Source organism: Heterodontus francisci, chromosome 3, assembly GCF_036365525.1.
Source record: "Heterodontus francisci isolate sHetFra1 chromosome 3, sHetFra1.hap1, whole genome shotgun sequence".
Taxonomy (NCBI): Eukaryota; Metazoa; Chordata; class Chondrichthyes; order Heterodontiformes; family Heterodontidae; genus Heterodontus; species Heterodontus francisci.
Genome location: NC_090373.1, coordinates 30,216,807 through 30,239,543, shown reverse-complemented (window position 1 = coordinate 30,239,543; position 22,737 = coordinate 30,216,807). Strand labels below are relative to the sequence as shown.

Sequence of the window (22,737 nt, the reverse complement as noted above, 5' to 3'; positions counted from 1 at the left end):
GAACGGACTTGAAGTGAGTTATGACATGGACAGCAGAGTTTATGGAGAGTAGAATGTGAGAGACCAGCCAGGAATGTTGGCATAGTCAAGTCTAGAAGTGTGGAAGGCATGAATGAGGGTTTCAGCAGCAGATGAGTTGAGACAGGGATGAAGTCGGTCGATGTTACAGAGATAGAAATAGGCAGTTTTAGTGATGGCACAAATATGAGGCCGGAAGCTCATTGACACCAAGGTTACTAACAGACTGGCTTAATCTCAGACTGTTGCCAAAGAGAGGGATGGAATCAGTAGCGAGGGGACAGAATTTGGAGCAGGGACTGATAAAGATGGCTTCCGTCTTCCCAATATTTAAATGGAGGAAATTTCTGCTCATCCAGTACTGGATCTTGGATAAGCAGTCTGATAATTTAGAGACAGTGGAGGAGTTGAGAGAAGTGGTGGTGAGGTAGAGCTGAGTGTCGTCAGTGTACATGTGAAAACTAACACCATGGTGGATGATGCCACCAAGTGGTAGCATGTAGATAAGAAATAGGAAAGGGCCAAGGATTGATCCATGGGTGACACCAGAGGTAACGGTGCAGGAGCAGGAAGAGAAGACATTCAAGTGATTCTCTGGCTATGAGTAGATAGATAAGAATGGAACCAGGTGAGAGCAGTCCCACCCAGTTGGACGACAGAAACTGGGACTTGGAGGGGCGGAGCATCGGAGCTGTGAGTATAAATAACATACCTCGGGGGTTCTGCGGCCTAGTTACCGGCGAACGGGGGTCGAGCGGACCTGGAGGGATGGAGCATTGGAGCTGTGAATATAAATAACTTACCTCGGGGATTCTGCGGCCTAGTCACCGGGGAGCGGGGGGTAGAGCGGACCTGGAGGGATGGAGCATCGGAGCTGTGAGTATAAATAACATACCTCGGGGATTCTGCGGCCTAGTTACCGGCGAACGGGGGTCGAGCGGACCTGGAGGGATGGAGCATCGGAGCTGTGAGTATAAATAACATACCTCGGGGATTCTGCGGCCTAGTTACCGGCGAGCGGGGGTAGAGTGGACCTGGAGGGACGGAGCATCGGAGCTGTGAGTATAAATAACTTACCTCGGGGATTCTGCGGCCTAGTTACCGGCGAGCGGGTGTAGAGCGGACCTGGAGGGACGGAGCTGCTTTCACTGCTTCAGTGTTCCAACTGAAACTGAGAAAAATCTGAAAAATGTGACGTCACAGGAAAACTGGTCAGGAATCTGCACTAAATTTGAAAAATTTAGCTAAAGTAAAGTAGAGATGGCAGGGCAGGCGATGTGCCACAGCTGCATGATGTGGGACCTGGTAGATTCCATTGCGAGTCACAGTGACCACATCTGCAGCAAGGGCTTGCAGCTCGAAGAACTTCGGCTCAGAGTTGATGGGCTGCAGTCCGAGCTTCAGACACTACAGCATATCAGGGAGGGGGAGAGGTTCCTGGACACTGTGCTTAAGGCCGTCACACTCCATAGATTAAGTATCTCAAATTCGGCCAGTGGTCAGGGACAGGAGGGGGTGACTGCAAGTGAGGCAGGTAGAGGGATCCTGAATTCAGCAATGGAGGAGCCTCAGCTCTTGACCTTGTCTAACAGGTATGAGGTACTTGCTCCCTGTGTGGATGAGGAAACGGACTGTAGGGAGGATGAGTAATCTGATCACTGCACCATGGTGCAGGAGGCCATTCAAGCGGGGGGAGCAAAAAGAAAAGTGGTAGTGGTAGGGGATTCCATAATTAGGGGTACTGATAGCATCCTTTGTAAGCAGGACCAAGAGTCCCGCATGGTACGTTGCCTACCCAGTGTCAGGGTTGGAGATTCTAAAACTAGGGGCCATAGTCTAAAAATTACGGCCAGACCATTCAGGAGAGATGTTAGGAAGCACTTCTTCACGCAAAGGCTGGTAGAGATTTGGAACTCTCTCCCACAAACAGCAGTTGAAGCTAGAACAATTGTTAATTTTAAACCTGAGATAGATAAATGTTTTTAAGCAAATATATTAAGGGATTATGGGCCAAAGGCAGGTATATGGAGTTACGCTGCAGATCAGCCATTGAATGGCAGGACAGGCTCGAGGGCTGAATGGCCTACTCCTGTTCCTATCTTCCTATGTTCCTATATTCCTATGTACGCAAACACCAAGTGTCACTAAGTGCTGAAGCTCTATCTATCCCCCAAGTTGTGAAAGATGGGTCTCGTCACGTTGACATGGAATGCTCCATTCAGTTGAACTGTGCCATACCACCTGACCATCGTAGAAAGGCTTGTGCAGAAAATACCTTTGACCACAAGTCCATCAGTCAGTGGTCTGCACGCAACATCTTCAAGGCCCTTGGGAAAAGGAGTTGGTGGATCCTGTCGGATGGTTCCCCGAGCAGACTGCCAAACTCATTTGGCAGAATCTTTCAAACAGCACCAAGATGTATCTTGGCTGGTGATTAGAAGGGCAGTCCCTGTAAGATCCTTCCTGCAAGCCTGGAGTCTCACCCCCTCCGTATGCTGCCCTCGAGGTGGCTGCAGTGGGGAAGAGACGGTTGCCCACCTCCTTCTGGAATGTGCCTTTGCAAAGCAGGTGCAGAAAGAGATACAGTGGTTTTTGTCGAGGTTCATCCCAAGCAGCTCTGTAACATGGGAGTCTGTGCTCTACGAGCTGTTCCCAGGGACGCACACCGAGATTTTTTTTTATTCATTCATGGGATGTGGGCATCGCTGGCCAGGCCAGCATTTATTGCCCATCCCTAATTGCCCTTGAGAAGGTGGTGGTGAGCTGCCTTCTTGAACCACTGCAGTCCATGTGAGGTAGATACACCCACACTGCTGTTAGGAAGGGAGTTCCAGGATTTTGACCCAGTAACAGTGAAGGAACGGCGATATAGTTCCAAGTCAGGATGGTGTGTGACTTGCAGGGGAACTTGCAGGTGGTGGTGTTCCCATGCATTTGCTGCTCTTGTCCTTCGAGGTGGTAGAGGTCGCGGGTTTGGAAGGTGCTGTCTAAGGAGCCTTGGTGTGTTGCTGCAGAGCATCTTGTAGATGGTACACACTGCTGCCACTGTGCATCGGTGGTGGAGGGAGTGAATGTTTGAAGATGGGGTGCCAATCAAGTGGGCTGCTTTGTCCTGGATGGTGTTGAGCTTCTTGAGTGTTGTTGGAGCTGCACCTATCCAGACAAGTGGAGAGTATTCCATCACACTCCTGACTTCTGCCTTGTAGATGGTGGACAGGCTTTGAGGAGTCAGGTGGTGAGTTACTCGCCTCAGGATTCCTAGCCTCTGACCTGCTCTTGTAGCCACGGTATTTATATGGCTACTCCAGTTCCGTTTCTGGTCAATGGTAACCCCTAGGATGTTGATAGTGGGGGATTCAGCGATGGTAATGCCATTGAATGTCAAGGGGAGATGGTTAGATTCTCTCTTGTTGGAGACAGTCATTACCTGGCACTTGTGGGGCATGAATGTTACTTGCCAATTATCAGCTCAAGCCTGGATATTGTCCAGGTCTTGCTGTATTTCTACACGGACTGCTTCAGTTTTTGAGGAGTCACGAATGGTGCTGAACATTGTGCAATCATCAGCGAACATCCCCACTTCTGACCTTATGATTGAAGGAAGGTCATTGATGAAGCAGCTGAAGATGGTTGGGCCTAAGACACTACCCTGAGGAACTCCTGCAGTGATGTCCTGGAGCTCAGATGTTTGGCCTCCAACAACCACAGCCATCTTCCTTTGCTCTAGGTATGATTCCAACCAGCGGAGAGTTTCCCCCTGATTCCCATTGACTCCAGTTTTGCTAGGGCTCCTCGATGCCATACTTGGTCAAATGCTGCCTTGATGTCAAGGGCAGTCACTCTCACCTCACCTCTTGAGTTCAGCTCTTTTGTCCATGTTTGAACCAAGGCTGTAATGAGGTCAGCAGCTAAGTGGCCCTGGTGGAACACAAACTGAGCATCACTGAACAGGTTACTGCTAAGTAAGTGCCGCTTGATGGCACTGTTGATGACACCTTCCATCACTTTACTGATGATTGAGAGTAGAGATAAACATCAACTGCTGCTGGAGGACCATCAATTCAGTGAAAGACGTTCTTTGGTCTGCCTGAAACCTGCTGGTCTTCCAGTGCAAGAGTTGTCCACGACCGAGTGTTGCAGACCGGCACATTCCAAGGTCCAGGATTACGTGCTGAGGGACGCACTAAAGCTTGGGGCAGCCACTTCAAAGGCTCAGTGGGGAAAGACCACAGTGTAAGGTCCTCCCGCCATAGCGAACTGAGGGGCTGGAACCCGTGTAAAATCACTTGGGCTGTATGGACCAAAATATGGTTTTGCTGTGTAATGCAAATGTACATTGCATGTAAAATGGTTGTGAGGCAACTCACTCCTGTATTGAAGAAAACTGATTTCCTTTGCACTTTCTGGAATATCAACTTGGAGCTGTTTTGAACTGTTTTGTAATATATTTTGTTACAGATTTTATGAATAAAGTATATTTTTGCAAAAAAAGGGGAACTTGCAGGTGGTGGTGTTTCCACCTGTCTACGGCCCTCATCCTTCTAGTTGGTAGAGGTCGCGGGTTTGGAAGGTGCTGTCTAAGGAGCCTTGGTGAGTTGCTGCAGTGCATCTTGTAGATAGTACACACTGCTGCCACTGTGTGTGTGGTGGAGGGAGTGAATGTCGTGGATGGGGTGATGATCAAGTGGCTGCTTTGTCCTGGATGGTGTCAAGCTTCTTGAGTGTTGGAGCTGCACCCATCCAGGCAAGTGGAGAGTATTCCATCACACTCTTGACTTGTGCCTTGTAGATGGTGGACAGGCTTTGGGGAGTCAGGAGGTGAGTTACTCACCTCAGAATTCCCAGCCTCTGACCTGCTCTTGTAGCCACAGTATTTATGTGGCTGCTCCAGTTAATTTTCTGGTCAATGGTGACCCCCAAGATGTTGATGGTGGGGGAATTCAACGATGGTAATGCCATTGAATGTCAAGGAGAGATGGTCAGATCCTCTCTTGTTGGAGATCGGCGCTGCCTGGCACTTGTGTGGCGCGAATGTTACTGTAATTGTAAGTGTAGTGATGCTCTTAGAGTGTCAGGTACTGTAGTGAAAGAAATTGAATTGTATTGCACTTTATATAATGTCTCATTTAAGCTGTTATGTAATGTACTTTTACAAAGTTTATGAATAAAGTATATTTTTGAAGAAAATCCAACTGGGGGCAGTAGCCTTTGGAACGGTGATGCCTGCAATTCCACAGAAAATCCTGCAGAGATGGTCAGCGTGCAGTGTGGTTATAGCTGCAGTTCCACAGAAATCCAATAGAGGCCCTCAGTGTGCACCGCAGTCATGCCTGCAGTTCCACAGGATTTCCAATGGTCTGTTACAACTATGCACAATATATGTGTGTGTATAAAACAGGCAGGCTTTTGAATCATAAAAATAAGAATACAACTTTTCAAATCATTTGTATGATAGCCTAATAAATGTGAAACTCATAGGTTATATTTAGGCCTCTGGTGTTATTAAAAAAAACTGTTAAAAGTGTTGCAATCAGACCTGCTGTAAAATTTAACACAAAGGAAGAGACGTTGTTGGCTATTCGAAATGTAAATCCATTGGCAACAAATCCGATAACCCCTGAAAATGGGCACTGAGATCAAAACTTAACCCACGGCTGTTGCTTCCGATGCAGGCAGCATGTAAACTTTGCACTTGCCTGCTTATTCAAATGAACTCTGCATGTAGCAAGCACTAAGGGGGCTGCTGAGTGGCTGTGTGTCTCAGTTGGGGACACAAGAGGCTAGCAGCACTTAAAGCTAGCTTGCACCATTTAAAGCCAGCCTGCACATCTTAAAGAAGAGGTGTATTTTGGCTGGAGCAGGTGCTGGTAGTCATTCTACAAGTGAGTTTGACAGACACCGAGATAAACATCAACTGCTGCTAAAGGACTATCAATTCGGTGAAAGACGCCCTTTGGTCTGCCCGAAACTTGCTGGTCTTCCAGTGCAAAGAGTTGTCCACGACCGAATGTTGCAGACTGGCACATTCCAAGGTCCAGGACTACGTGCTGAGGGACGCACTAAAGCTTGGGGCAGCTGCAGCAAAGGCTCAATGGAAAAAGATCACAGTGTAAGGTCCCCCCCACCAAGCTGAACAGAGGGGCTGGATCCATGGGAAACTCCTCGAACTGTATCGGGAAAATTTTCATTTGCTGTAAATTGTATATGGCATGAAAATGAAATGGAAGGGTGGTGAGGCAACTCATTGCACCTGTATTGAAGGAAACTGATCTCCTTTTGCACTGTTTGTATTTTTTGACTTGGTGCTGTTTAGAACTGTTTTGTCATGTATTTTTTTTACAGATTTTTATGAATAAAGTATATTTTGGAAATTTTAAAAAAGTGATTTTGACAGAACTTTCAAACAAGCACAAAGACGTAGCTTGGCTGGTGGTGAGAAGCACCCTCCCCGTCAGATCCTGCACGCCCGGAGTCTCGCCCACTCTGCACACTGCCCTCGAGGTGGCTGTGGTGAGGAAGAGACTGTTGCCCACCTCCTTCTGGAATGTGTCTTTGCAAAGCAGGTGTGAAAAGAGATGCAGTGGTTTTTGTCGAGGTTCATCCCAAGCAGCTCTGTAACACAGGAGTCTGTGCTCTACGGGCTGTTCCCAGGGATGCACACCGAGACAAACATCAACTGCTGCTGGAGGACAATCAATTCGGGGAAAGACACTCTTTGGTCTGCCCGAAACTTGCTGGTCTTCCAGCGCAAAGAGTTTTCCACGACCGAGTGTTACAGACTGGCACATTCCAAGGTCCAGGACTACGTGCTAAGGGACGCACTAAAGCTTGGGGCAGCCGCAGCAAAGGCTCAATGGGGAAAGACCACTGTGTAAGGTCCTCCCGCCATTGTGAACTGAAGGGCTGGACCCATGGGAAACCCCTCGGGCTGTATACATCAAATATGGTTTTGCTGTAAACTGTACATTGTATGTAAAATGGAATGGAAGGGTTGTGAGGCAACTCAATCCTGTATTGAAGAAAACTGATTCCCTTTGCACTTTTTGGAATGTCAGCCTGGTGCTGTTTTAAACTGTTTTGTAATGTTTTTTTTTCCAGATTTTTATGAATAAAGTATATTTTTGGGGAAAAAAAAGATTTTGACATGAGAAAGCCACAAGAATAGCACAATATGACAGAGAGTGGGCTCCAAGATTTTCCAAAGCTGCACTGGAGGGTGTGGTACAGGAGGTGGAGAGGAGGAGAGATGTGATCTCTCCACTTCAAATATGAATCACTTCACACATTTCTACATTCAATTTCAGCTACCTTGGATTTGCTTATTTCACCAGTTCGTCCATATCCTTCTCAAGTCTGTTACTATTCTCTTCACTGTTTACTGCATTTCTCAGTTTCATGTCATCTGCAAACTTTGAAATTATGCTCTTTAGAAAAAGAATGAACGGACTTGCATTTATATGGTGCCTTTCATGGCCTCAGGATATCCCAAAGCACTTTATAGCTGATGAAGTACCTTTGAAGTGTGGTCACTGTTGTAATGTAGGAAACACGGCAGCTACTTTGTGCACAGCAAGATCCCACAAACAGCAATGTGTGATAACGATCAGATAATCTACTTTAATAATATTGATTGAGGGGTAAATATTGGCCAAGACACCAAGGATGATCCCCTGCTCATCTTCAAAATAGTGCCACGGGGTCTTTTACATCCACCTGAGAGCACAGACGGAACCTCAACTTTAACGCCTCACCTGAAATACAGCACCACCAAGTAGAGCACTCCCTCAGTACTGCACTGAAGCGTAACATTAGGTTTTTTGTGCTCAAGTCACTAGAGTGGGATTTGAACCCAGAACCTTCTGACTCACAGCACACCAGTCCAGGTAGTTAATATAGGTCAAAAAGAGCTGTGGTCCTAATAATGACCACTGGGCGATATCACTGCACACTTCCCTCCAGCTTGAAAAACGACCACCCACTACGTCAGTACAAGACTAGGGGTTTCTCCCAAAAATCTTGTCCGGTTGGCTTTGCTTTGCAGAGATTTAAGTGTCTTGTTCTTGGGGAAAATACAAGACTTTTAGTCATCAGGTGAGCTGCCTTTTCAGTTTACAGACACTGTCAGTGTTTTGGTGGCAATTCCACTAATATATCAGTAACCTGTGCTGTAAGTACAGGTCTGTTATTGAGCACTTTGATCTTTAGACATATCCTTGCACAGTGACCACATTGATCTCTTTATCTTGGCAGTCACCTAATCTCCACTTTCAGGAACTCGCCATCACTCTCTGCTTTCTGTCTCTCAGTCAATTTCCTATTCATGCTACCACTGCCCTTTTAATCCTATGGGCTTCAGTTTTGCTAACAGGTCTATTATGTGGTACTTTGTCAAACACCCTTTGAAATTCCTTATTCACAGCATCAACTGCACTGCCTTTATCAACCCTATCTGTTATTTCATCAAAGAACTTAATGAAGTTAGCCCAGCAAATCCATGCTGGTTTTCATTTATTAACCCGTATTTTTCCAAATATGAATTAATTTAATTCCCAATTTTTATTTCTAAATGTTTCCCACTGCTGTTGTTAGGCTGACTGCCCTGTATTTGCCCGGTTTATCCCTCTCCCCTTTTTTGCACAGGACTGTAACATTTGCAGTCTTTCAGTCCTCTGGCACCACTTCCATATCTGAAGTGATTGGAAGATTATGGTCAGTGCCTGTGCTATTTCCAAATTTACTTCCCTTAATAACCCAGGATGCATCCTGTCCAAACCAGGTGACTTTCCTACTTTGTGTGGTGCCCAGCTTTTAAGTGCCTCCTGTTTATCTATTTTTATCTTATCCAATTTCTCTACTACCTCCTCCTTTATTGCAATATTGGCAGCATTCTCTTATTTAATGAAAATAGATGCAAATAACTCATTTAGCACCATAGCCATGCCCTCTGCCTCCATAAAAATATCTCCTTTTGGTTCCTAATGGGCTCTATCCTTCCTCTGACTACCCTTTTATGATTTATATGTTTATCAAACACTTTTTAGGTTATCTGTTATCTGCTAATCTATTCTCGTACACTCTCTTTTCCTTCTCAGTCCTCCTCTCTGCTTTTTGTTTTCAGCTTGGTTCTCTACTGCATTATGAATCTAACATTTATCATAAGCCTTCTTTATCTGTTTCAGGCTAGATCAAGTAGATACAAGATCCTGAGGGGTCTTGACAGGGTGCATGTGGAAATGATGTTTCCCCTTATGGGAGAATCTAGAACTAGGGGTCACTGTTTAAAAATAAGGGGTTGCTCATTTAAGACAGAGATGAGGAGAAATTGTTTCTCTCAGAGGGTCGTGAGTCTTTGGTATTCTCTTCCTCAAAAGGCGGTGGAGGCAGAGTCTTTGAATATTTTTAAGCCAGAGATAGATAGATTCTTGATAAGCAAGGGGGGGGCGGAAGGTTATCGGTGGTAGGTGGAAATGTGGAGAAATCAGTTCAGCCATGAACTTATTGAATGGCGGAGCAGGCTCGAGGGCCGAGTGGCCTACTCCTGCTCCTAATTCGTGTGTTCGGATGTTTGTAAGTAAGAATGGCAGGTTTCCTTCTCTAAGCGGACATTAGTAAAGCAGGGAAGTAAGCATCCATTTGCACAATGGTGTGCACTGAAAGACTGCTCCTCTTTCCCACTGACATATAGCAGAACAGATGGCCTCATGGGTGTAATCGATAATTCCATGGAGTTGGGAAGTAAAGCTTCTCCATGGAGAAGCTGACCAAATTACTAAAAAGATGTCCATTTATATAGCACCTTCCAGGACCTCAGGAATCCCAAAGTGCTTTACAGCAAATGAAGTACTTTTGAATTGTGGTCACCACTGTAATGCAGGAAAACATGGCAGCCAATTTGCAAGCAGAAAATACTGGAAATACTCAGCAAGTCTGACAGTATCTGTGGAGAGACAAACAGTGTTAGCGTTTCAAGTCAATGACCTTTCAACAGAGCTGGGAAAAGTTAGAAATGCAGTAGGTTTTAAGCAAGTGAAATGGGGGAGGGTGGAATAAGAACAAAAGGGAATGTCTGTGACAGGGTGGAAGATTAAATGACAAAAGAGTTGGTGTTGCAGGGCCAAAGGGAGTGGTAATGGGACAAGTAAAGAAACAAAAGATGTGTCTAGTGGAGGTGTGAATGGCAGAATGATGAACAGCTGCCACCCAAAAGCAAAAACAAGAGAAAAACAAGAGGAAGACTGAAATATACAAAGAAATAGGAAATAAAATGGGGGTAGACAAGTACAGTCAGAAACTGTTGAACTTGGTTTTGAGTCCAGAAGGCTGTAAAGTGCCTCATCAAAAGATGAGGTGCTGTTCCTCAAGCCTACACTGAGCTTCACTGGAACACTGCAGTAGGCCGAGGACAGAGGGGTCAGCAAGTGAGAGCAAGGTGGAGAATTAAAATGATAGCATTTAGTGCCCATCTCTAATCCCCCTTGAGATGGTGTAGTGAGCTGCCTTCTTGAATAGCTGCAATCCATCTGTTGAAGTTACTCCCACGTTGCTGTGGGGTAGGGAGTTTCAGGATTTTGACCCAGCAGCGATGAAAGAATGGCAATTTATTTCTAAGGCAAGGATAATGTGTGGCTTGCAGGGGAACTTGCAGATGGTGTTCCAATGCATCTGCTGTCCTTGTCCTTCTCGGTGGTGGAAGTCCACGAGTTTGGGAGGTGCTGCTGAAGAAGCCTTAGCCAGTTGCTGCAGTCCAGCTTGTAGATTGTACACACTGCAGCCATAGTGCACAGCTAAAGAAGAGAGGCAGTAATTTGTACCAAATATTTTCTTTCTACCTCAAACAATTATAGGCTTCTGACTGTACTGAAGTTTGACCTGTTAGCCTCAACTTCTGGGACAGACAGACAGACATCATTATTACTGTGTGATCATGCCTGCTGTTTTCATGAACTAACTCTGTTTTTTTGTGATTTCATACAGCCTATTCTTCCTACCATTGTAACTATCCATTATCTGGTATACTTTATCAAAGCTTCTGTTGCAATTCCTGCATTTGCCATATAGAACAGTTGATGTTTAGTCTGTATTGGTATATCTTAGCCATTCAAAATCAATAAACTCTACCTTCACATGAAATATTATTGGCTGCAATAAACTGGAAGAATTCCAGGATGTAAAGACTGTATGCGGTAAATTTGAATAATTTGAGTTCAAGCTGAAATGCAGCACGGGGGTAATATTTTCCACAATACATCAATAGACATTATTAACCATGCTTGGGCTAAGTATGAAACTGGTCAAGGACAATTTATGATATGATATCACTACATTTGAAACCTTTGGCAAAAACATCTCCCAACTTCCTGTTATTCCAATGCATAGAGAATCTTCAACATTTATCAATAAAAGAGCATTTTTTGTATTTTTTTAATTTCATACATACAGTTGAGACTGAGGTTAGACTGAATCCAACAAGAATCTTTTCACTTGCTCTTTTTTTTAAATGTTATTCTTGGGATATGGCATCATTGGCAAGGCCAGCATTTAATTCCCATTCATAATTGTCCTTGAGAAGGTGGTGCTGTCAATCATATTGCTGTGCCGCATGTAGGCCAGACCAGTTAAGGATGGAAGATTTCTTTCCCTAAAGGACGTTAGTGAACTGATGGGTTTTTACAACAATTCAGTAGTTACATGGTCATCATTACTGATACTAGCATTTTATTCCAGTTTCATTTAATTAGCTGAATTAAAATTATGCAGCAGTTGTGTTGGGATTTGAACTTATGTCTCTGGATTATTAGTCTAGGCCGCTGGATTACTAGTTTCATAACATAACCGCTATGCTGCCACCTCCCTGAGAAAGTCAATCGTCTGGTAGCAGTTTGATACACTGAGAGGTTTGCTGGCCGCTTCAGAAAGTGCTCTTTTATTGATAAATGTTGAAGATTCTCTATGCATTGGAATAACAGGAAGTTGGAGATGTTTTTGCCAAAGGTTTCAAATGTAGTGATATCATCACATAAATTGTCCTTGACCAGTTTCATACTTAGCCCAAGCATGGTTAATATTGTCTATTGATGTATTGTAGAAAATATTCCCCCCGTGCTGCATTTCAGCTTGAACTCAAATTACACAAACTCACCGCATACGGCCTGTTACATCCTGGAATTCTTCCAGTTTATTGCAGCCAATAATATTTCATGGGAAGGTAGAGTTTGTTGATTTTGAATGGCTAAGATATACCAATACAGACTAAACATCAACTGTTCTATATGGCAAAAGCAGGAATTGCAACAGAAGCTTTGATAAAGTATACCAGATAATGGATAGTTACAAAGTTGAGCATAAATGCCTGCTTATATCAGACAGAGCAATAATACCAAGGAAGAATAGGCTGTATGAAATCACAAAAAAACTGAACTAAGGTAGTTAAGAGTTAACCGTATTGGTATGGCACTGATTCATGTATAGAATGAGTCCAGATAAGGACAGTAGCTTTCCTGATGGGGTGGGGGTGAAGGGAGTGATGGGATCAGGGAAGGGAGTGGATGGGTGGTAATGGGGAAGGTCGGCAGAACTAGGGGAGGGAGAGAAAGGGAGAAGATACAGAGTAGAAGGGGGAAAAGGGAAGGAGTGGGGGAGGAGTGAGGAGGGGGGAGAGAGAAGAGGGGTGAAGAGAGCAGAGAAGAAAGGGGAAGAGGGAAGAGAGGAGATTGGAGAGGAGAGAGGGAAAGGGGGGAGATGACAAGGGGGGAGTGGGAAGAGCTATTCTTCATTAACAGGAGAGTCTGTGACCTGTTCATTAGTCACCCATGTATTGGGCGATCTAAAGAGCTGATGTAGGATTGATACTAAGTCATTCACAGGTAGAGAGGAAAATAGTTAAAAACATGCTGTGTAGCTACTGTATCCTTCAGGTGAATTTTAGTTTCCTCCTAAACCAGTAGGCAGTATCAAATATACGAAATACTATATTTTTGGACTTTAAAAGCTGTTTTAACAGTTTTAAAAATCAGATACACACTAAATACAACTTGTGAGTGTGTGTCTGTACGAGAGTGTTTGTGTGTGACTGTGTGTATCAGTGTGAGTGTGAATGTGTTTGTATGTGTGTTTGAATGAGTATGACATTGTGAGTGTGTGAGTGAGTGTGAGTTTGAGTGGCTGAGTCTGTGTATGTGTGTGTATGCACCTTTATAAATTTTTTTTAATTCTTTCATGGAATGCGAGCATTGCTGGCAAGACCAGCATTTGTTACCCATCCTTAATTGTCCTTGGGAAAGTGGTGGTGAGCCGCCTTCTTGAACCCCTGCAGTCCTTGGGGTGTTGGTACACCCACAGTGCTGTTAGGAAGGGAGTTCCAGGTTTCTGACCCAGAAACTGTGAAAGAACGGCAATATAGATCTTAGACAGGATGGTGTGTGGCTTGGAGGGAAACTTGCAGATGCTGGTGTTCCTCTGTGTCTGCTGCCCTTGTCCTTCTAGGTGGCAGAGGGTCACGGTTTGGAAGGTGCTGTCGAAGGAAACGTGGCGAGTTGCTGCAGTGCATCTTGTAGGTGATACACACAGCTGCCACTGTGCATCGATGGTGAAGGGAGTGAATGTTGTTCTGAAAAACATGCTATGCTGAATGATGATTATTAATTCATCGGTTGGGATTCTACATTAAACTTTTAAAAAGGAAAGCTAGAATAAAAATAAAAAATAAAAAAACATTCAAAGCCATCTTGGAAGATTAACCCTAGTGCAGATGAGCCACCAGGGGTAATCATTGAAACAATAAGGCATGAGAGAGATTGAAATTCTTCAACTTGAATCTCATTAAAGTGAAACTGAGAATACACTGTGAGACATTCATGTGACAGTCTGTCCATCTCTGTGAAAACTTGGAGTTTCTTTTGAACACAGCAGACAAACTTTGAGAGCTAATCAGTGCAGGACCCCAATGGGGCTGTCTGTCTGTCTCTCTCTCCAGGTAATACTGCAAGTTTTGAACCCTGTCTGTGGACTGCAGAACATCCCAGTCTATTGCTACAGACTGAGACCCTGGGGAGAAAGCCACCTATATCACTGTCTCCAAATAAACCTTGGACCAAGGTGCCCACTTCTACCAGCCAGGGCCTTCAGAACCACGAATTCAGTCAGAAGACAACTGAATTACAGATTATATTATTTTTATTTATTCTGGACTCTAATCCAACCAAACTCCTCTTCATCACTCTGTAATCTATTTGTGTGTGTGTGTGTGTGTGATTCTTGTGTGTGTGTGTGTGTGAAAGTTGGAGCATAGTTTATTATTTTTATTTAGATCAGGTTTTGATTTTAAGTAGAATAAACTAACCTCTTGTTTAAACTCTAGAAAACCTGTCTGATTGGTTCTCTTATGATCATAGCACATAAAAGGTTAAACACTCACTGAATTGGTAAACACATCCACTGTTTAAAAAGGAGTAAATCCTGTTGCGGTCAAAAAAGGTGAGGGACAAGAGGGGAACCTTTCAAACCCACTTCACCTGATCGTAACAATGTTGAAGGTGGTGGATGGGGTGCTGATCAAGTGGGCTGCTTTGTCCTGGATGGTGTTGAGCTTCTTGAGTGTTGTTGGAGCTGTACCCATCCAGGCAAGTGGAGAGTATTCCATCACACTACTGACTTGTGCCTTGTAGATGGTGGACAGGCTTTGGGGAGTCAGGAGATGAGAATTCCGAGCTTCTGACCTGCTCTTGTAGCCACAGTATTTATGTGACTGGTCCAGTTCAGTTTCTGGTCAATGGTAATCCCCCCCCCCCAAGGATGTTAATGGGGATTTCAGCGATGGTAATGCCTTGAACGGCTGTGTGTAAGAGTGTCTGAGTCATTGAGTGTGTGTCTGTGAGTGTGTGTGTCTGAGTGTCTAAGAGAGTGTGTGTATGTGAAGAGTTTTGAGTGTGACTGTGTGAGACTGAGAGTCTGGTCTTCAATGTGACTCAGGGAGTTCCCCGAGGGTCCGAGGCTGGTTCTGGCTGAGCCAAGCTGTCGGTCAGGCTGTGCTGGGCGGAGTGAGTGGTGGTGATTGGGCGCTGAGCCTCAGCCAGGGGCAGTGCTGAGTGGCGTGGGGAGTGGGCGCGGAAAGGCGGACAGGCAGAGTGGAGTTTCTGAGTTGCGCGGGTTGGGATCAGTATTGCGGGTTAGCTTAAGGACATGGTGTGGACGGGGACCGTGCGGCTCCTGGTTCTCCTCTTGCTGCAGGCGAGCGGTCTGGGCGGCCTCTCCACCGGAGACCTCCTCTCTCACGGGGAGCGGGCTGGGGACCGGCTGCTGGCACCCGGCGACGATGTCACCTCGGAGTCGGTCAGGCTGGCCCAGACTTTGCAGTTATTCGACAGGACAGTTAGAAACCTGTATGTGAGTATTGTGGGAACTTAGTCAACAAGAGAAAAGTTTCTTTTCTAGGAAGGACATTTATTGGAAGTGTGTCTGTGAGGATTTGGTGCTGGGAGTGATCTCTGGAGTTTGTGTTGGGGAGGGAGGCTGTTATTCCAATCAGAAAGCCCTGGTAAAACGTTTTATTATCTGGTCTGTCAATGGCTCCAAGGCGAGGGAAAGAATGAAGAGATTTGCTCCGCCGGCCATCTAACTATTAATAAATACATGTTCATTTTACTCTGCTTCATTTTCAACCGTTAAATTTGGACTGGTTTTTTAAAAGGCTTATTATTTAACGTCAAGCGTAATCTATATTGATTTGGTTTTATTGCTGCAGTAAGATTAAATTGTTATCTAAAGGCATATATTCGTACAGTACTGCACATGTTGGGTTCTGAAAAATCTATCTGAAAAAGTGAGTGAATCGTGAATAATCTGTACCCGAAATGTTATCTTGGTCCATTCCTCATTTTAGGTGTTTGAGGAGCTTGTGTTTTTCTACCAGTCTTAGTGGAATCAATGTGTTATGTCTTTTTAATCCGTGTTTCTTTTTGCGACTTCATTGCTTTTTGATCACGTTTGAGTTTAAAACCTCACCTTGGGACTGAAATTCAACAATATACCTGCCGTGACTGGTCATTGATATGTGATACAGATACAGATAAAGATACAGATCAGCCGGAGGGCTGAATCTCTTTTCTAGTGTCCAGCATTTCCCTTGTGATTGGATTGGTATTTGGAGGATTGTTCAGTGATACTCTTGTGTTTTATATATATATATATATATATAAACATCTGATTCAAAAAAAAATCATCTCTAATGATTTGTCGTGTGACTCAAGGTGAACACAAATGGAATAATCGCCGTCAGCCAGCCCCCCAGAGAAGTGGATTATGTCGACACGTTTCCACCAAGCTTTGGTGCAATTGCACCATTTCTGGCGGATCTGGATACTTCTGATGGAGTGGGCAAGATCTACTACCGGCAAGACTCCTCACCGCAAATCCTCCACCGTGTGGCACTGATGATAAACAGAGGCTTCAATGGATTAAACTTCAAGCCAGACAATGTTTTCATTGCCACCTGGGAAAATGTGACTGCTCACGAGGCGCTCAGGCGGGGAGACCAGTCAGAGAATAAGGTAATGATGATGTCCAGGGCGAATTAAAAGATTTACAACATTGGGAGAAGTTATTTCCTGGGAATTCCAGGTTCCACGCTGAAATAATTTTTTTTATATTAAGTGTTTGCTTATTTTACTCATTTTGGTAACTCGTTTTGCATCAAATGTGAATTTGTGAGTAACTTTTTTGTGTTGAATATTAGTGACTTAAATGACAGCTTCTGCAGATTGGGGACTGTGTACCATTACTTTATGTGGGTCATAAAGTTCCACGTTTACTCCTGGTCTGCGCTGTGGTAGCTAATGATCCAGGGTAAGTATTGGGGCACCATTGCAATGAATGCTCTAGGCTAGGGAGGGGAGGTTAAGTCAAGAATACACATTCGTGATTACTGTCCAGTGACTCCTACCATACAGTGTGGATGTTTGAGCGAGGTTACCATTGGGCTTTAGCTAATTCCCTTCTGCAATTAAGAAACGCCTGATGTTCAGGACCGAGGGTCTGGTAAAGCATAGATCACTCAGGTGAAATACTGAAGGGCAGACGCGCTTATGGGACTGTTTAAGTTGACTCCTTCAGAAGAAGGGGGAGAAAATTGGCAGGTAAAAACCTTGAGACCTAAGTTTGCTCCCACACTAATCAATCTGTTTGGTACTGGAGAAGTGATGATATAATCATCTACCTCTTCACTTATCTGTGTGAATGTGTCGATTTTCCTACGTTCTGAAAAAACATTTAGTTGTGGTATTCTGTTTGTGGGACGGAGAGGAAACTGTTGGTAACTCATTCCCAAATACTGCTTAGATTGATCCCCAGAACTAAACAAAACAGAATTCTTTTAAATCAAAGATTCTCAAACTCTCTGTCCGTCCAGATTATAAACTGCCCCACCCCACTATTCCATAGGTTTTGTTCAGCAAGTGTGTTTGGAATAATCCATGACCCCTTCTCCCGTTCGCTACCACTCCTAGTGGTAGAATGGATAAATGCAGCTTTATTGAGGTATAAGAAGAAATAATATGCATTTATATAGTGCCTTTCATAATTTTGGGATGTCCCAAAGTGCTTTACAGCCAATGAACTAATTTTGAAGAGTAGTCACGGTTGCAATGCTGTAAACGTGGCAACCAGTTTGCAGAAAGCAAGATCCCACAAACAGTAATGTAATAAAGACCTTGTTTTTAGTGATGTTAGTTCAGGAACAAATATTGACCAGAACACCAGGACAAACTTTCCTGCTCTTCCAAAATAGTGCCATTGGACCTTTTTGTCCACCTGAGAGGGCAGACAGGCCTCGGTTTACTGTCTCATCCGAAAGATGGTACCTAATACAGTGCACCACTCTCTCAGTACTGACAACGTGACAGCCTGGATCAGGTCTCAAATCTCTCAAGTGGGATTTCTAACCTGGAAAATCCCAGTATTTGCCTGGTATGTCCTGTATTGACCAGTGGATGAGGAATCAATTCCTGATTACTATCCAGTAATAGCTCCTAAAAGTGCATCTATGTCTTGATGGTGACAGGGACGTGCTCATTGTTAAATATTTCACTGATCTTAATCGATTTTAAAATTCTCATCTTTGTGTTCAATTCCCTCCATGGCCTCATCCCTCCTTATCTCTGTAACCTCCTGCAGCCCTCTGAGATCTCTGCACTCCTCCAATTCTGGCCTTGTGCACCCCAATTTTAATCATTCTATCATTGGCAGCAATGTCTTCAGTTGCCTGAGCCCTAAGCTCTGGAATTCCCTCACTAAAGCTTTGCACCTCTCTACCTCTCTGTCCTCCTTTAAGACACTCCTTAAAACCTAATATCTCTTTAAGTAGCTTGGTGTCAATCTATGTCTGGTTGTGCTGCTGTGAAACACTTTGGAATGTTATACTACATTCAAGGTGCTATATAAATGCATGTTGTTGCTTAGGCCTATTTAGGATATATGGCCACCTGGATGAGGTCTGCTAGGCCCTTGAAACATTACCCAATGAATTTTCTTTTATTCATTCATGGGATGTGGGCATCACTGGCCAGGCCAGCATTTATTCCTCATTCCTAATTGTCCTCCAGAAGGTGGTGGTGAGCTGCCTTCTTGAATCGCTGCAGTCCATGTGGGGTAGGTACACCGACAGTGCTGTTAGGGAGGGAGTTGGAGGATTTTGACCCAGCGACAGTGAAGGAACAGCGATATAGTTCCAAGTCAGGATGATGTATGGTGTTCCCATGCATTTGCTTCCCTTGTCCTCCTCGGTGGTAGAGGTCACGGGTTTGGAAGGTGCTGTCTAAAGAGCCTTGGTGCATTGCTGCCGTGCATCTTGTAGGTGGTACACACTGCTGCCACTGTGCTTTGGTGGTGGAGGGAGTGAATGTTTGTGGATGGGGTGCCAATCAAGTGGGCTGCTTTGTCCTGGATGGTTTAGTTTAGTTTAGTTTAGAGATACAGTACTGAAACAGGCCCTTCGGCCCACCAAGTCTGTGCCGACCATCAACCACTGATTTATACTAATCCTACACTAATCCCATTTCCTACCACATCCCCACCTGTCCCTATATTTCCCTACCACCTACCTATACTAATGGCAATTTATAATGACCAATTTACCTACCAACCTGCAAGTCTTTTGGCTTGTGGGAGGAAACCGGAGCATTGAGTCTTTTTGGAGCTGCACCCATCCAGGCCAGTGGAGAGTATTCCATCACACTCCTGACTTCTGCCTTGTACAAGCTTTGTGGACAGGCTTTGGGGAGTCAGGAGGTGAGTTACTCGCCGCAGGATTCCTAGCCTCTGACCTGTTCTTGTATCCATGGTATTTATATGGCTACTCCAGTTCAGTTACTGGTCAATGGTAACCCCTAGGATGTTGATAGTGGGGGATTCAGCGATGGTAATGCCACTGAATGTCAAGGGGAGATGGTTAGATTCTCTCTTGTTGGAGATGGTCATTGCCTGGCACTTGTGTGGCGCAAATGTTACTTGTCACTTACCAGCCCAAGCCTTAGTGCCTTCCGGAAAGAAAGGAAAAAATGTTTTTTAAATGGCAATATTGGTATGAGGATGGTGGGCTAATCACATTGGAGGGATTGTTTGCACACTAGATACAGTGTATGAAATTTCCAGTCAAGTCTAGTTGAACTTTGAAGAACAATCTGCAGGACAGTAAATATGGATTTTTCTCCCTGAAAATTTAAGTAACATCTGCAGAAAGAATTTTTTATAATCTGTGAGTTAGAAACACTGGTAGTTTCAGGTCAACCATTGAGGGTGGGAGCGGTTTAAGATGATCAATTGAATATTGCACAAAAAACATATTAGCACAACATAGAGTGTCAGCATCAGTGTTGCTTTCTCTGTAGCATTCCTACCAAAATGGTGAATGATGGAAAAACTCAATTACATATACATAAAATGTACAGCACAGAAACAGGCTGTTTGACCTAATTGGTCTATGCCGGTGTTTATGCTTCACACGAGCCTTCTCCCATGCCTTTTCGTCTCGCCTATCAGCATAACTTCTCTTCCTTCCTCCCTTGTGTACTTATCTAGCTTTCCCTTAAATGTATCTATGCTTTTGACCTCAAACAATCTTGTGGCAGCAAACCACTCTTTGAGTTAACAACTTTTTCCTGAATTCCCTATCGGATTTATTAGTGACTATCTTGTATTTATGACCCCTAAGTTTGGATTCTCCCACAAGAGGAAAAATTCTTCCCTTTCGAACTTTTTCATAATCTTAAAGACCTCTAAAAGGTCACCCCTCAGCTTTCACTTTTCTAGAGGAAAGAACCCCAGCCTGTTCAACCTTTCCTGCTAGTTATAACCTCACTACTTTTCTATAATATAGAGATCAGAACTGTGCATATTACTCCAAGTTCCGATGAAGGGTCACTGACCCGAAACGTTAACTCTGCTTCTCTTTCCACAGATGCTGCCAGACCTGCTGAGTGGTTCCAGCATTTCTTGTTTTTACTCCAAGTTATAAGTTGTTCAGAACTAGTGATCAGCTTGTGTTCAGATCACACCATGGCCTCACCACTCATTATCTCTGTAATTTCCTCTAACCCTTTGAGTTTTCGAGGTTATTGCTCTAAACCAACCCTGGCTTCTTGTACATCCCCAATTTCCATCAGTGGCCACAATTTCAGTTGCCTCGGCCTTAATCTCTGGAACCTCTCCACCTCTCTCTCCTTCTTTAAAATGCTTTATAAAACCTACCCCTTTGACCAAGGTCGCCTGTCATACTATCTCTTGATCTGACTCGGTGTCAATTTTTTGTTTGATAATGCTCCTGTGAAGAGCCATGGAATGTTTTACTATGTTAAAAGGTGCTATATAACTGCAAATTGTTGTAAAAAAAATGGAACTCGTGAATAAACAGCTGTAGAAAAGTAAGAAAAAAGGAAATTAGAACAGTAAGAGAAATGGTGAAGAAGGGTCAAATATATATTCAGCATTAAAAATGTCCTTACAGAGATTAAATTGTTTTCCAACTGGTCTCTCTATGGCAATAGTCCACTGTGTTTTCATTGTAAGCGATTAAGATCAGTGCTTCACAGAGCATTGGGATTACTTATGTGCACAAGTTGTTCAACAAATACTTTTTCCACTCTTCGCACAACCCTGCCCCCACCTTCAATTGCTCCCTTGGAAAGAATGTGGAGACTCGGATTCCCTGGGCAGCTGTAAGCTTTAAACCCTACCACTCCACCTGAACTGTGGTTACTTTCGTACACTACAGTTCTTTTCAAATAACCAGTTCTTCACAGCAAGCCACAATAGTATCCTGGGCCACAGATACTGGTGTGAATGAAAAATGCTTACACCTTGCTTACATTTTTTGCAAAAAGTAACCCAATGAATATAAACAGCAACTTGTGTGTTTATTAAGATACAAAAATGTTCAAAGTTAATTTACTGAGAAATAGTAATCAAAATGATTTATAGCCAATAAAGTGCTTTTGAAGTGCAGTCACTGTTGTAATGTAGGAAATGTGGCACCAATTTGCTCACAGCAGAATTCCCACAAAGAGCAATGTGATAATGACCAGATAATCTGTTTTAAGTGTTGGTTGTGAGATAGATATTGTCCAGGACACAGGGGAGAACTCCCCTCTTCTTCAAAATAGTGCCATGGGATCTATGATGTCTGCTTCGGTTTATGGCCTTGTCCAAAAGACAACACGTCCAACAGTGCAGCACTCCCTCTATACTGGAGTGGAGTATCAGCCTGGGTTGTGTGCATTAAGTCTCTGGAGTTGGTCTTGAACCCACAACCATCTGACTCGGAGGCGAGAGCTACCGCTGAGCCACAGTTATTCTGTTTGTTATAAATTCCTATACATGCATTGATTTGTTGATGGTTTTTGTGTCATCAGAGAAACACCTTCCAAGTGATATTGGCTTCTGATGAATCCAGCTCCTATGCTATTCTGCTGTATCCTGAAGATGGTTTGCAGTTTTATAGAACCCGTTCCAAAACAGCGAATAACATTGACTTAGAACTACCAGCTCGAGTGGGCTTCAGCAGAGGGGAAAGCAGTTTTGTGCTGTTTACACTCGAGGGACCATCCTATGCAGTTACATCCAGCAGCGAACAGTCTGTTAAAAATCTTTACCAGTAAGCAGTTTTACAATTTCCTAATCTGAAACTTCTCTTAACCTTTGTCCCTTCTGTCAGAAGAGAATTGGGTAAATATTTGAAAAGGAGAAATTTACAGAGTTCTGGGGTTAGAGCAGGGATGTGGTACTAATTGAAAGAGCTGGGAGAGGCACAGTGGGCTGAATAACCACCTTCAGTGCTGTCAAATTTCATGATTCTATTCTGTAGCAATTTCTGTCTATTGAAAATAGTTATTGCTGTTTCTATGTTGCAATGTAGAGATTTTTTGACACTTCTTTATGTGTAATGAAGATCTCTTGAGTAAATTGATTTAACTCTTGAGTACTGTTTATTGTGATCAGGAAAGCTCATTGACCTTTGATTTTCTGTGTTTTCATACTTCAGTTTCAAGGACATGTTGCATATTCCCTTGAGTTTAGAAGATTAAAGGGTGATCTAATTAAGGTGTTCGAGGTGATTAAGTGATTTGATAGGGCAGAGACAGAGAAACTATTTCCTCTGGTTGGGGAAGTCCAGAACAAGGGGACATAACCTTAAAATTAGAGCTAAGCCATTCAGGCCATACAGAGGGTAGTGGA

The 22,737-nt window shown here is 43.9% G+C and overlaps 1 protein-coding gene across 1 annotated transcript in view; it reads left to right on the top strand.

The window, feature by feature from the left end:
- Positions 1-15,127: 15,127 nt before the first annotated feature.
- nid1a (nidogen 1a) overlaps positions 15,128-22,737 on the top strand; it is a 129,007-nt gene continuing 121,397 nt past the window's right edge. The window contains exons 1-3 of the mRNA XM_068020734.1: positions 15,128-15,399; positions 16,263-16,562; positions 21,915-22,156. Coding sequence (XP_067876835.1) covers positions 15,196-15,399; positions 16,263-16,562; positions 21,915-22,156 — 746 coding nt within the window. The 5' untranslated portion in view covers positions 15,128-15,195. The remainder of the gene's footprint in view (positions 15,400-16,262; positions 16,563-21,914; positions 22,157-22,737) is intronic.